Source organism: Loxodonta africana, chromosome 9, assembly GCF_030014295.1.
Source record: "Loxodonta africana isolate mLoxAfr1 chromosome 9, mLoxAfr1.hap2, whole genome shotgun sequence".
Classification (NCBI taxonomy): domain Eukaryota; kingdom Metazoa; phylum Chordata; class Mammalia; order Proboscidea; family Elephantidae; genus Loxodonta; species Loxodonta africana.
Genome location: NC_087350.1, coordinates 42,363,621 through 42,376,812, shown reverse-complemented (window position 1 = coordinate 42,376,812; position 13,192 = coordinate 42,363,621). Strand labels below are relative to the sequence as shown.

Sequence of the window (13,192 nt, the reverse complement as noted above, 5' to 3'; positions counted from 1 at the left end):
TTACCAGGGATATCTCCCCTATGCCCTGCAAGATCATTGAGGGCAGAGTTGTCTTGTACTGCTCTGTGTCCTTGCACCCAGCCCAGCCTGCATACCCAGTGGGCTTGTAACCTGACCCTATGAATGCCAGTAAATTTCCATTAGCCCTTAAACTAGTCCAAGCCAGTTAGCCCTCCCGCATGCGCAAAAGGGCCAGTTGTGACTGCTAATTGACCTCAGCAGAGGATATAGAAACAGGAGGAACAAATCAGAAGGAAAATCATCACCTGGATCCTATTCCGAACCAATAGATCTGACAAGAGTCACGTCACCTCCTGTTTCCTGGCCACCTTCTAGAATTTTTCCTTCCCAGTACGCCTGCGCAGCCGCCATCTTGCTGCCGAAATCACATATAAGCCCTGCCTCCCTGTGACAGTGGAGTCGGATCTGAGGAGCTTCGTCCGTCTTCTTGCTTTCTGCGTTGCGACAAAGTGACTTTCTCTTTCTTAAAGGCAGGTGTCCAGATTTTTGGCAAGTCTGAGCACGCCGGACAAGGACCCACCTTCCTGGATTTGGTAACAGGCACAGTCAGCTCGTGGAAATAAGGGGAAGCCACACTGGTGGCCAAACAGCATACGGCCATCCCTGTCTGGAAGTCACACACGCAATGCCACACTGTAGGAATTCCTACAACTCACATACCACTGAACTTGGGGGCAGGCAGAGTATGGAGACCAAGCATGGCCATTTCTCTGATGAGGAAACCAAGCCCTGTAAATGAGCCAGACTTCAGGGCACTGAGCTCCCTTGAAGCATCCTCCCGCACCTCGTACCACCTGCCTCTGCTCCCAGGTAGGCAGCAATCTGCACAGCTGCAACATTGGCACCAGGGCACCTGGGAGCAGCTGGAACTGGGGAAAAGCCTCCCTGCACCTGGGTGTACATGAGTATGTATGTACAACCTTGGCCTAGACTGAGACCCCCTGGGAACAGCAGCTGTCTCCTCACCCCAGGGATGTAGGCTGGATCATGGCCAGCCTGGAGAATGGGGCGGAGGTAGGAGGAGGGAGAAAGGAACTCTCCGTAGGGAGCCACCAGCACAGGCTCTTGGCGGGCTCTGGCTCCATAAATACCCACAGGCCCTGCAGGAGGGCCACCCAGAGGCAGGCATACACCATGGGGCGCCTGGGGCTGGTGGTCTTGGGCCTCACCTGCTGCTTGGCTGTGGCGAGCTCAGCAAAGGTAGGCAACGGAGGCTAGGGTGGGAGACCCTCCCTCTCTTCCTGTTAAACCAGGTCTGAAAACTGGGGGCAGAGCAGGGAAGAGGGCAAGAGAGAGGATGGAAACAAAGGAGAAAGCACTGGACAGAGAAGGAGAAAGCACTGGCCGGAGAAGCAGAACCTGGCAACAATAACAAGAGCAGCCAACGTTGATTTACTTGGCTCTTACTCAGTGCTGGGGCCTGTGCTGTTCCACAGGGTTCATTCACCCTACAACTGAGGTCATTCATCCCACAACTCAGGCTTTGTTGTTGTTATTAGATGCTGTCAAGTTGATTTTGACTCATAACGACCCCATGTGACAGAGTAGAACTGCCGCATAGAGTTTTCCAGGCTGTAATCTTTAGGGGAGCAGATTACTAGGTCTTTCTCTAGAGGAGCCAGTGTGTAGATTCAAGCTGCCAACCTTTTGGTTAGCAGCCAAGGGCTTAACCATTGCAGCACCTTACAACTCAGGTTGCCAGATGAAATACAGAACACCAGTTAAATTTGCATTTCAGATACGCAATGAATCATTTTTAGTATGACTATGTCCCAAGCAATATTTGGGATATACTTACACTAAAAATGATGTGTATCTGAAATTCAAATTTAACTAAATACTCAGCATTTTCATTTGCTAAATCTGGCCACCCTACTTACAACACTCTTCTAATGTCAGTGTTATTCCCATTTTACAGAAGGGGAAACGGGCCCAGAATAGATAAGCAATTTACCCAATAACACACAGCCCTCAAGTGGGTGAGCAGGAATCTGAAACTCAGTGTACTCCACTCCTGGAGGCTGGCTCACAATGTAACTGCCATCTCACGTTCCTCCCAAGGCAGAGTTAACAAGCACCTACTATGTGCTGGCCCTCCTCCAGGCCTGGGGTCAGGAGCCACAGCAACTCTCCTCCCTTTGCTGTGAGGGTGAGGAACAGAGCCTGGAGGACAGAGCCCTCAAAGCCACAAGCAGACTGTGGGCCCCAACCAGGCTTGCATGGGGGGCCTCAGGCCCCAGGAAAGGCAGGGATTCCAGGAAGAGCCTCTTTGTGCACTCCTCACCCCTGCTGTTTCTGGCCTTGGGGACTCTGCTCCCAGCACTCCTGTGTCCCAGGGACCTGCCCCTTTGTCTTTTTTCAAACCTGGAGGTTCAGGCGCTGGCCCTGGGTCACTTGTCATTGGGATGGGTTTGCTCTTTCTTGGGGAGACTGCTTTTCAAGGGGGAGTGGAGTTTCCTCCCCACTGCTGCAGCAGTCCAGGGCCAGCCCTCCCCCTGGTGCCAGGGTTCCCATGCCCTTGGGCCCTCATCTCGATGACGAAGAGATGCTTCTGGGAGGTGGCTTCTCAGTCCCCAGGCCTTGACCTGGCCCTCGGCCCCCTCCCAGAGGTGGCCAGTTGAGTCAGGAAAAATACCTGGAGACCTGAAACAAGAAGTTTATCCTGGGAGAGGCCTGGCCCTGGCCCCACCTCCTGGACCCTCCTACCACCACCATCCCCAGGGCAGCCTGGAGATATTGCTTCTGGCTGCTGCTTCTGTCCAGTTCCAACTTGCCCCACTCTCCCTTCCCCAGTGTGGCAGGGAGCACCTATTTGCCTAGATTTCAGAGGGGGATAGGGGCCCCAGCTGCGCCTGGGGTGCAGGGCTGTCCTGCCCATCCCCACACTAGAGCCTGACTCAGGTGAAAGCCAGGAGCAGCTACCCGCCACAGCCACCCTCAAGGGTGGCTGCACTGCTTCCCTGCCCCCACTCGCTCTGGGGTGGGGAGACAGCCCTGGGAAGGTGAGAAGCACTTGGCTCTGAGGTCAGACTGCCATGTCTCAAGAGGGGGACTTGCAGCAGGAAAGCCTCTGAGCCTCAGTTCCCTCCACTGGGAAATGGGCAGAGGAGAGTGCCACGCTCCAGGACCCTTGTGCAATGAGGTGCCTTAGCGGGATTCTCAGCAGCAGTTCTGACTGCCCAGGGTGGGCATGGGTGTGGGCGTGGCATCTTCCCAGCAGGGAGCACAGGGGCTGTGAGGACTTGGGCATCAGGCCACCAATTCTCCAGCAAGGCACCTTGGGGAGACCAGAGAAAGGGAGAGATGGACGGATCTGCTCCCAGGAAGCTCAGGACTGGATGTAAAACAAAAACATTCATCATTCAGCCAGTCTAGGCTGGATGTCTACCCCAGCTGGAGACCGGGGAGCATCCCATCTGATCACACATATGCCCACAGGAAGACACTGCTATTGCTCATTTTACACATGAGAAAACTGAACTCAAGGCCAGAACCAGAACCTAAGCCTACACTGCCTCTCTGGTCCCCCGCGGAGAAGGCTTCTTGAGTGGAGACAGTGGTCAAGCAGCTTTCTCTGAGGTCAGTGAGCAGGACCCCAGAGGAGAGGGCAGTAAGCCGGTTCCTTAAGCAACGCGGGCAAGCAAGGATGGATTACCCAATAAGCAAGGCACTACTGGCTTCCTTGTGCTTACTTATTAATCTGTAGTGCCAATTTCACCTGTTTTTCACCACTTCTTTGATTTTGAAATCAAAGTGAAATTCTGCACTACAGATTAGTAAGTAAGCACACAAGCCCCGTGTGTACCTTGCTTACTGGTTAATCCATCCCTGCAGCAGGTGGCAGGGGGTGCTGCCTTGGTCTCAGGTGTGGACTTATACCTCCCCCTTAAAGTTATCTCTGAGGAGCGTGTGGCACCCTGGGGCCATCCTGATTGTGAACTCACCTGACCTGCACATGTTTTTTTTCCTCATAGTTGGGTGCAGTGTACACGGAAGGCGGCTTCGTGGAAGGTGTCAACAAGAACCTTGGCCTCTTTGGTGGCTATGTCGACATCTTCAAGGGCATCCCCTTCGCTGCTCCCCCCAAGGCCCTGGAGAACCCCCAGCGACACCCTGGCTGGCAAGGTGTGAGTGGACAGGTGCTTGGTGGGGCACTGCAACTAGGGTGGCATGGCGCAGTGGCCACCATCACGCCAGCTCTTCCTTTCACCTGCAGGGACCCTGAAGGCCAACGACTTCAAGAAGCGGTGCCTGCAGGCCACCATCACCCAGAACAACACCTACGGGGATGAGGACTGCCTCTACCTCAACATCTGGGTCCCCCAGGGCAAGAGGGAAGGTGAGCTCTCCCTTTGTAGTCCCCTGAGTTCCCTTCTCCCTGCAGAAGCCCCGAAGGAATCCAAGTCCCAGGCCCAACCCCAACGGTTGTGTCTGGGGACTCCAAGGCAGAACTTTACTGAAATCAGCACAGGGTGGAGGGGGGCAATGAAAGGGGTTCTCACTGCTTGTCTCCAAGCCTGGAGCAGGGCAGACCCTTGGAGGCCACAAGGGTGCACCGCCTGCTTGAAAGTCGGGGGATGACCCAGGAAGAGGGGCAGGCATCTCAGGTTCACCAGACCTTCTCTCTCCTGCCCCAGTCTCCCGGGACCTGCCCGTCATGATCTGGATCTACGGTGGTGCCTTCCTCATGGGGTCTGGCCAAGGAGCCAGCTTCCTCAACAACTACTTATATGATGGGGAGGAGATCGCCACGCGAGGCAATGTCATTGTGGTCACCTTCAACTACCGCGTCGGTCCCCTCGGCTTCCTCAGCACTGGGGACTCCAACCTGCCAGGTTCGCCCTGCACATGGGGGCCCTGAGTGGGGAGGAACGAATGTGCCCAATCTCCTGAGCTCCAAATACAGCAGGGGGACCCTTCTCCATGCCCCTCTTCCCAACTCATCTCCTGGCAGCTCTACAGAAAGGTCCAGAATCCATTTCACAGAGCTGGGAAGCTGGAATTGAATCATGAGACTCGAACAGTGAAATAAAAGAGGCTGCCAGACAGACAGAAAGATGGAGACCCAGAGAGAGACTAAGGGAAGCAAGGACAGCAAAGCCAGGTGAAATGGAGACAGAAAATGACACACTGAGGCTGAGACACAGATGCCAACAGGAGAGACAAACAACAGAAGGACCACGGCAGGGAGTAGAGAGATGAGCAGGGACCAGGCCATCCTGCCCCTTCCCCCTCCTCAACTTCGCAAACCTCTCCAGCGCCCCACCCAGGCCCAGACTCCTTGGGTCCACCATTAGCCATTCTAGGGCTCTACGCAGTTGAGGACATTTTAGCCCAACCCGCACTGGTTATGCACCTACTGTGTGCCAGGCCCTGGGCCACTCATTTCTAGCACCCCCATCTCCCAGCCAAGGGTCCCCAGTGAATGCCCCCCCACCCCGCCCCCAGGTAACTATGGCCTTCGGGACCAGCACATGGCTATCGCATGGGTGAAGAGGAACATTGCAGCCTTCGGGGGGGATCCCAACAACATCACCATCTTTGGGGAATCAGCTGGAGGTGCCAGTGCCTCTCTGCAGGTCTGGGGCCCCCCAGAGTGGAGGGTCTGCTCCAAAGGATTTGGGAGGGAGCTGATGGGGGTGGGGCAGACAGGAGGAGGAGAGTAGGGCTGGAGCTGAGTGCTGGGTGTCCTTGGCTAAGCCTGGGCTGGGGCAGGATGGGTGAAGCCTTGGTGACAGGACCTCTGTGTGTCGCAGACCCTCTCCCCCTACAACAAGGGCCTCATCCAGCGAGCCATCAGCCAGAGTGGCGTGGCGCTGAGCCCCTGGGTCATCCAAAAGAAGCCGCTCTTATGGGCCAAAATGGTAAGTGGCAGTGCTGAGGCCAGGAGGAGGTCTTCCGCATTTCTGTTTTCTACCCCGGATCGTGTCCTTGTCCTCAGTCATTCTCTGTCCTGAGCACTGGACTCACTTGCCTGCCTACTACTCCCCCCCGACCCCACCCCCTCACAGATCGCCAAGACAGTGGGCTGCCCCAGAGATGACACCTCCGAGATGGCCAAGTGTCTGAAGATTACTGACCCCCGTGCCCTGACAATGGCCTACAAGATGCCTCTGGCTGGCATGGAGTGTGAGTGGGGCGGCAGGCGTGGGGGCCTGGGGGCTCAAGGTGGGGGGAGGGTTCTGCTGGGCAGGGCCATGCTCCTGGAGAGGACAGGAAGGCATCTTGTCTGAGGCTTAATCTTGTCACCAACTTGCAGAATTCGCGTTTCGGAAATTGCGGCTTCATAGGCCTCAGCAGACCGAGCTGTAGGCAGTGGAGGGGACCATTCTTCCTTCTTATCTTCTGTGGGTCATGGATCCCCCTGAGAAACTGATGGACATTTGGGTTGCACCCCTATCAATGCACACATTAGCAGTTATTTGTACATAATTTTAGGGAGATTCATGGACCCCTAATGCCCACCTGGCAATTCATGGACCCCAGACCAAGAAATTTGTACTAGATGTCTATTCATTCATTCAACAAACATTTACTGAGCACCTACAGTAGCACTTGGGCCTCCAGCTCTAATATTCTATACCCTGGGAAGTGTCGGGGACTCATCAGCACAAACTGATGAATGTCGGCATCCTCTGCGTGGTAGACTGGAATTCTCTTCTGCTCATTCTGCTCAAGGTACAGTGGGGCCCATCACATAACACATGTAAATTAAACTTAAGTGCTTGGCAGAAACAAAGCCAACACTTTCATTTGGAGTTCTGTTGAAGGAACAACAAGCTGCCGCATCCTTGCCTGGCGGGAAAACAGGCAAGCCTGAACCTACTGAAATTCGTGCAGCCACTTGCCCCATGTGGTTCTTTAGGGGCTAGTTCAGGGGTACTGGAGGACAATATGGGCCTCCCTGAATTTTTGGCTAATAGACTAAAGTCCAGCCCTAGAAGAGGGGTGCCTCCTTCATCATCAGTCCCTTCAATTGCTTCTAGGTCTCCTTCTCCCAAATTTAGTCCCAGCGAAAAGAGAGGGTACTCACTACAGCAAGAGGACAAATGTGGTACTCTAGATCAGTGGTCCTCTAGGGGTGATTTTGCCGCCAGGGGACATGTGGCAATATCTGGAGACATTTTTGGTTGTTACAACTGGGGAACGGGTGCTACTGGCACCCAGTGGGTAGATGCCAGGGATGCTATGAACATCCTGCAATACACAGACAGCCCCCCACAACATAGAATTATCTGGCTCAAAATGTCAATAGGGCCAAAGTTGAGAAGCTCTACTCTAGATCAAAGAAGGAAGGAGATCGCCGCTGCAGCCTTATAGGGATGGGGTCAACTCCGCCCTCAGAGGCAGAGGGGAGGGTCAGGGGATACTGGAAGGTACAAGAATTTGTTGCTCTCCCACCCAGACCCCATGTTGTACTATCTGGGCTTCCTCCCTGTCATCGATGGAGACTTCATCCCTGATGACCCCATCAAACTATATGCCAACGCTGCAGACATCGACTACATAGCAGGCACCAACAACATGGATGGCCACATATTTTCCACCATTGATATGCCAGCAGTTGACAAGCCCTACAAGACTGTCACAGAGTAAGCAGGAGGCACAGGAGCCAGGAACAGTGCTGAAGGCTGTTAGGGAGAAGTCAGCCTGGGGGAGGTGGTCCCAGAGGGGGAAGGCATTATCAAAGGGTGGGAGTAAGGAAGTTAGCAACATGTTTTGAGGGGGGGGGCGTCCGTGGCTGTCTTCTGGGTGAATATGCAGGCACCCCCTGTTGGCACTGGGCAGAGGCTCCAGTGCCTGCTTGATCCCTGCAGAGAGGACTTCTACAAGCTGGTCAGAGGGATCACCATTGCCAAGGGGCTCAGAGGCGCCAATGCCACCTTCCATTTCTACACTGAGCTCTGGGCCAGTGACTCATCCCAGGAGGCCAAGAAGAAGACCATGGTGAACTTCGAGACTGACATCCTCTTCCTGATGCCCACCAAGATTGCAGTGGCCCAGCACAGAATCAACGCCAAGTGAGGACCTGGGCAGGGGTGGGGTTGGCCTCCTGGGGAGACCCACCTGGGATGCTGCACCTTCCTGCCAAAGCCTCACCAGTGGGTGGCTCACAGGCATTGGGATGCCTAGGAAAGCCTTGCCCAGGTCTCGTGTCCCTGCCCCATCTGCTTTGCCCAGGCCTGTCAAGGCTCCAGAGGGCCTCTCCTCCCCTCCCAGACTCAGGGGTTTACAAAACCCTTCCATGGTCCTCCACCCTATCCAGCCCTTCCCACTGGGGAGTTCATAAGTCTATCCTCCAACCCCCATGCTGTGCAGGTGGAGAGAAGACTGGACAGTGGTCATTGTTCAGTCATTCTTAAGGGCTTCAATGTTGCCCACTTTTGAAACAGCTTAAGCCTGTGACCACATTGTTGTTGTGTGCCATCAAGTCGATTTCAATTTATAGCAACCCTATACAACAGAGTAGAACTGCCTAGGATTTCCTAGCCTACGATCATTATGGGAGCAGATTACCAGGTCTTTTCTTCCATGCAGCAGCTGGTGGGTTCGAACTGTTGACCTTTCAGTTAGCAGCCAAGCACTTAACCATTGTACCACCAGGGCTCCTGTTAGCACATTAAATATAATAACTAGCTGCCGTTGAGTTGACTCCGACCCATGTGTGTCAGAGTACAACAGTGTTCCACAGGGTTTTCAGTGGCTGATTTTTCGGAAGTAGATCAGCAGGCTTTTCTTCTGAGGCACCTCTGGGTGGACTCAGCTCGCCAACATTCCTGTGCGCAGCCGAGTGCTTAACCATTGTGCCACCAGGATGTTTAAAAGGTAGGGGGACATAATTAAACCTGTAAGTCTAGGCTGAAAATTTTGCAGCAACTGAATAGTAAACTTAACTCTGAGCTTCCTGCAGTCAAGGCGAAAAGAGAAACAGCTGAGAGCATATACACTGTCCAATCAAATGAAGACTACAAATCCAATTAGAGAAGAAAACTCTTGGTACTCAACTATAGAAGGAAGATGCCTCAAAACTTTGTGTAGCGGTGAGGGATGAACACAATTAAAATAGCAGAATCCATGAGTCTGGCCCACAGCTTTCCCTTCTCCAGAGGGAAAAATCCTAGTTTCTTTGTGAGTCTTGTGGGAATTCCCCAGAATCATCCATGTACTCCTCACAGACTCCCTTCTGGCCTGTCTCTGGGCTGGGTGGCCCAGGCGAGCAGACCAACCTGGGTGGTCTCTCCCTCTCACCCTCAGGAGTGCCAAGACCTACACCTACCTGTTCTCCCACCCTTCTCGGATGCCCATCTACCCGGACTGGGTGGGGGCTGACCATGCAGATGACCTTCAGTATGTCTTTGGGAAGCCCTTCGTCACTCCCCTGGGCTACCGGCCTCAAGACAGGACTGTCTCCGAGTCCATGATCGCCTACTGGACCAACTTTGCCAGAAGTGGGTAAGGCTTGAGGTTGAGCCCAGGGCCACAGGCAACAGACATGAGGGTCTCCTACTCCATCCAGAGTGGACGCCACTACAGAGACAATGGCCCTGCAGGCCTGGGGTCCCCACACCCTCACTTACCAGCTGGGAGACTTTGGGCAATCAAGTAACCTCCCTGAACACAGGCATCTCCATCTGACAGTTGAGGATAAGCGCTACTTGCGTGCGCCTTGCTCTGTACCAGGCCCTCAGAGTGCTCCAGCCAGTGCCCAGTACACAGTGTGGCATTGGTGTTAGGAACAAGCTTGGAGCCAGGGAGGATTGCCCCGGCATGTGGGAGGGCAGAGCTGGGTCAGGGGCGCAGGTCTTCAGCCTCCTGTGAGCCTGCAGCTCCTGCCCAGCCTCTTCTCACTCTACAGGGACCCCAACGTGGGTCACTTGGCTGTCCCCACACAGTGGTATCCCTACACCCTGGAAAATGACAACTACCTGGAGATCACCAAGAAGATTGATGGCAACTCCATGAAGCAGCACCTGAGGTCCAACTACCTGGAATACTGGAATGTGACCTATCAGGCATTGCCCACAGTGTCTGATGGGGAGGCTGTCCCCGTGCCCCCCACGGATGACCCCGAGGCTGCCCCTGTGCCCCCCACGGATGACCCCGAGGCTGCCCCTGTGCCCCCCACGGATGACCCCGAGGCTGCCCCTGTGCCCCCCACGGATGACCCCGAGGCTGCCCCTGTGCCCCCCACGGATGACCCCGAGGCTGCCCCTGTGCCCCCCACGGATGACCCCGAGGCTGCCCCTGTGCCCCCCACGGATGACCCCGAGGCTGCCCCTGTGCCCCCCACGGATGACCCCGAGGCTGCCCCTGTGCCCCCCACGGATGACCCCGAGGCTGCCCCTGTGCCCCCCACGGATGACTCCGAGGCTGCCCCTGTGCCCCCTACGGATGACTCCGAGGCTGCCCCTGTGCCCCCAGTAGATGACTCTGAGGCTGCCCCTGAGCCCCCCATGGATGACTCCGAGGCTGCCCCTGACCCCTCCACGGGTGACTCCAAGGAGGCTCAGATGCCTGTAGTCATTGGCTTCTAATGTCCCATGGCCTGGGATCTAGGAGGCCATAATGGTGGAAACCCCAGGGACTACCTCCCCTCCAGTGCTCTTCCTGAATAAAGTTTCATCCTGCTGCGTTTAGCGTCTTTCTTTGCTCCGAAGACCCATCTGGAGGATGGGCAGGGCAATTATTTATCTTTACAGCACCAGGAGCTGTGCTGAACAATTTATACCTAGGATCTCCGTCAACCTTCCAAGCTTTCAGAGGTCGATATTCTAATTTTAGAGAGGAGGCAACAGATTTGGAGACATTCCTTGGCAGACCCGGCACTGCACTGGGATTCAGGCGTGGGTCACCCCAAAGCCTGACCTCCCCACTCCTCACCAGGCTGCTGGCTCCTGATGGGCTGGGCTCTGGTCCCAAAGGGTGGGTCAGGTGGTGGTAGCAGCCAGAGAAGGGCACTGGGATTTGAAGAGGAATGTCTTCAAGGGCAGGTGGTGGCCTCCTCTGGAGCCAGTGGAACCCAGCTACACCCCAAGTCCTGGCGAGTGACCTCCATATTCTGTGATCTGGGGAGGTAGCTATGGAAGAGAAAATGGGTTCTGTTCCTCCAGCTGGATACTAGTCAAACAGAACAAAAAATCACAGTGGATGTTCAGGAGCAAAGGGTACGAGATGGCTGGGCATTGGGTGCCACATCCCACACTGTGCAGTGGCCTTCTGGGCAGTACCTGGCCACTGTAGCAGAGTCAGAGGGGCAGACGACAGAAGTGAGAGTCAGGGCCTGTCTTAGTTACCTAGTGCTGCAGTAGCAGAAATACCACAAACAGGTGGCTTTAAAGAACGTAACAGTTTTGGAGGCTAGATGTTCAAATCAGGGTCTCTCAGCCATGTCAATTCCTTCCTTGTCAGCAGCCCTGGGCATTCCTTGGTTCCTTGGCATTCCTCGGCTTGTAGGCAATCTTCACATGGCATCTGTCTTCCCCCGTGTATGTGTCTCTGTGTCTATTCTGTTCTTTTTATAACTCAGAAGTGATTAGGTTTAGAATCCACCCTATGCTGGTATGCCCTCCTTAACATAACAAAAAGAAAAAAACACTATTTCCAAACAGGATCACATCCTCAGGTACAAGGGCCAGGAATTCAACACATATTTTGGGGGGACACAATTCAATCCACAACAGGGCCCATCTCACCTCTTCAAGTTCTGGGTCTGGCACTGTGCTGAGCACTTGACAAGACTGACCTCACTGTGGTCATATGAGGCAGGTGCTATTAACACCCCCATTTTAGACACTTAAGAGGGAAACCGGGCCCTGAGAGGAGAGTTACTTGCCCAAGTTCACTAATAAAGTATTCAAACCCAGGCCTGAGACCCCAAAGCTAGTGCTCCTGATAACTATGTAGGTTCATTCTTCCACAGTCATGGAAGGGCAGGGGCTCAGGTAGGAAGGTGATGAGGTGAAGAGAGCTCTAGTCGGTGCCATGGCTAATGAGGGAGACCCATGAGACTCCTGGACTTCAAGGTGGTGGTTCTGTCCTATGAAGAAAACCTTCAACCTTCCAACCACTGTCATTCTGCCTGGTCAGTCGCTTTACTGGCTAATTTGAAGCCATGGTAATAATATTTAAATTAACATCTTGGTTTTAGAAAGACAAACACTCTCTTTGACTTCCACATGCACAGAGGTAACACAAATCTATAACTCTGCTAGATGTTTTTGTTTAAACAGAAAATGCTCTGCAACTTGCTGGGGAATAAAAAAAAAAATTGGAATAGCAGAGATTTAATCCCTCCCTTGCTTGTGTCCCCATGGAAAGACACAGGGGAGCAATAGGGGGTCCTTAGATTCACTAAGCATGGTTATTACACTCCAAATCCTTCCAGAGTTCCTCAAGAGTGCTGCAAGAGCTGCCCTGCTGGTCAGCCCTGAGGAGGAGGCGTGCAAAAATGCTGACCCTTCCATTAGGAACTTTATCTGAATTCAGATTGATTTTGTGTTGATCATGACACTCTTCAGGGACTTCATGACCCTCCTCAGGAGGGTGGAGCAAGCCCAAGTTGGGAAGACTAGGACAATGTTATCAGGATGAGTTGAAGGGGCAGAGACAGAACCTTTTCTCCTCTTGCTGAACTTTCTCCATCAGCTTTTCTCCCTCCTACCTGAGCCTCTGCCTCTCCGTGACTGCAAAAGACTAAAGCAGCGTTGTCCTCAAGATGACCCAATGGTGATAGAAGTGGTCAGCGAGGAAAGGGACTTATTATGGGTTGAATTGTGTCCTCCCCAAAAAGTGTTAAATCCTAACCCCTGGTACTTTTGAATGTAAACTTATTTGGAAATAGGGTCTTCTCAGATGGAATTAGTTAAGTAAACATGAGGTCATACTGGAGTAGAGTGGGCCCTAATCCAATATGACAGGTGTCTTTATAAAAAGAGACACAGACTGACAGAGACAGAGGGAAGGCGATGCCATATGATGATGGAGGCAGAGATTGGAATTATGCTACCCCAAGCTAAGGAACACCTGGGGCTACTAGGAGCTGGAAGAAACAAGGAAGGATCTTCCCTAGAGCCTTTCAGAGAGAGCATGGCCCTGCCGACACTCTAAATTTGAACTTTCAGAGCTGTGACAGAATAAATTTCTGTTGTTCGGGGTCACCCAAGTTTGTGGT

At 53.6% G+C, this 13,192-nt stretch overlaps 1 protein-coding gene across 1 annotated transcript; it reads left to right on the top strand.

Annotated features, from left to right (window-relative positions):
• The first annotated feature begins 1,060 nt into the window (after positions 1-1,060).
• CEL (carboxyl ester lipase) lies at positions 1,061-10,556 on the top strand. Its single transcript, XM_003407404.2, has 11 exons — positions 1,061-1,221; positions 3,996-4,146; positions 4,238-4,360; positions 4,659-4,856; positions 5,470-5,600; positions 5,778-5,885; positions 6,033-6,150; positions 7,427-7,613; positions 7,839-8,042; positions 9,277-9,474; positions 9,878-10,556. The coding sequence occupies exons 1-11, from the start codon at positions 1,156-1,158 to the stop codon at positions 10,554-10,556; spliced, it is 2,163 nt and encodes a 720-aa protein (XP_003407452.2). The 5' UTR covers positions 1,061-1,155.
• Positions 10,557-13,192: the final 2,636 nt, after the last annotated feature.

What these genes read in the sequence shown, in the direction of transcription:
- CEL (XM_003407404.2), top strand. Translation starts at nt 1,156, where the DNA reads ATGGGGCGCCTGGGGCTGGTGGTCTTGGGCCTCACCTGCTGCTTGGCT. An exon ending in GCCTCTGGCTGGCATGGAGT is followed by an intron (nt 6,151 to 7,426) that starts GTGAGTGGGGCG and finishes TCTCCCACCCAG; the next exon opens with ACCCCATGTTGTACTATCTG. An exon ending in CAGCACAGAATCAACGCCAA is followed by an intron (nt 8,043 to 9,276) that starts GTGAGGACCTGG and finishes TCTCACCCTCAG; the next exon opens with GAGTGCCAAGACCTACACCT.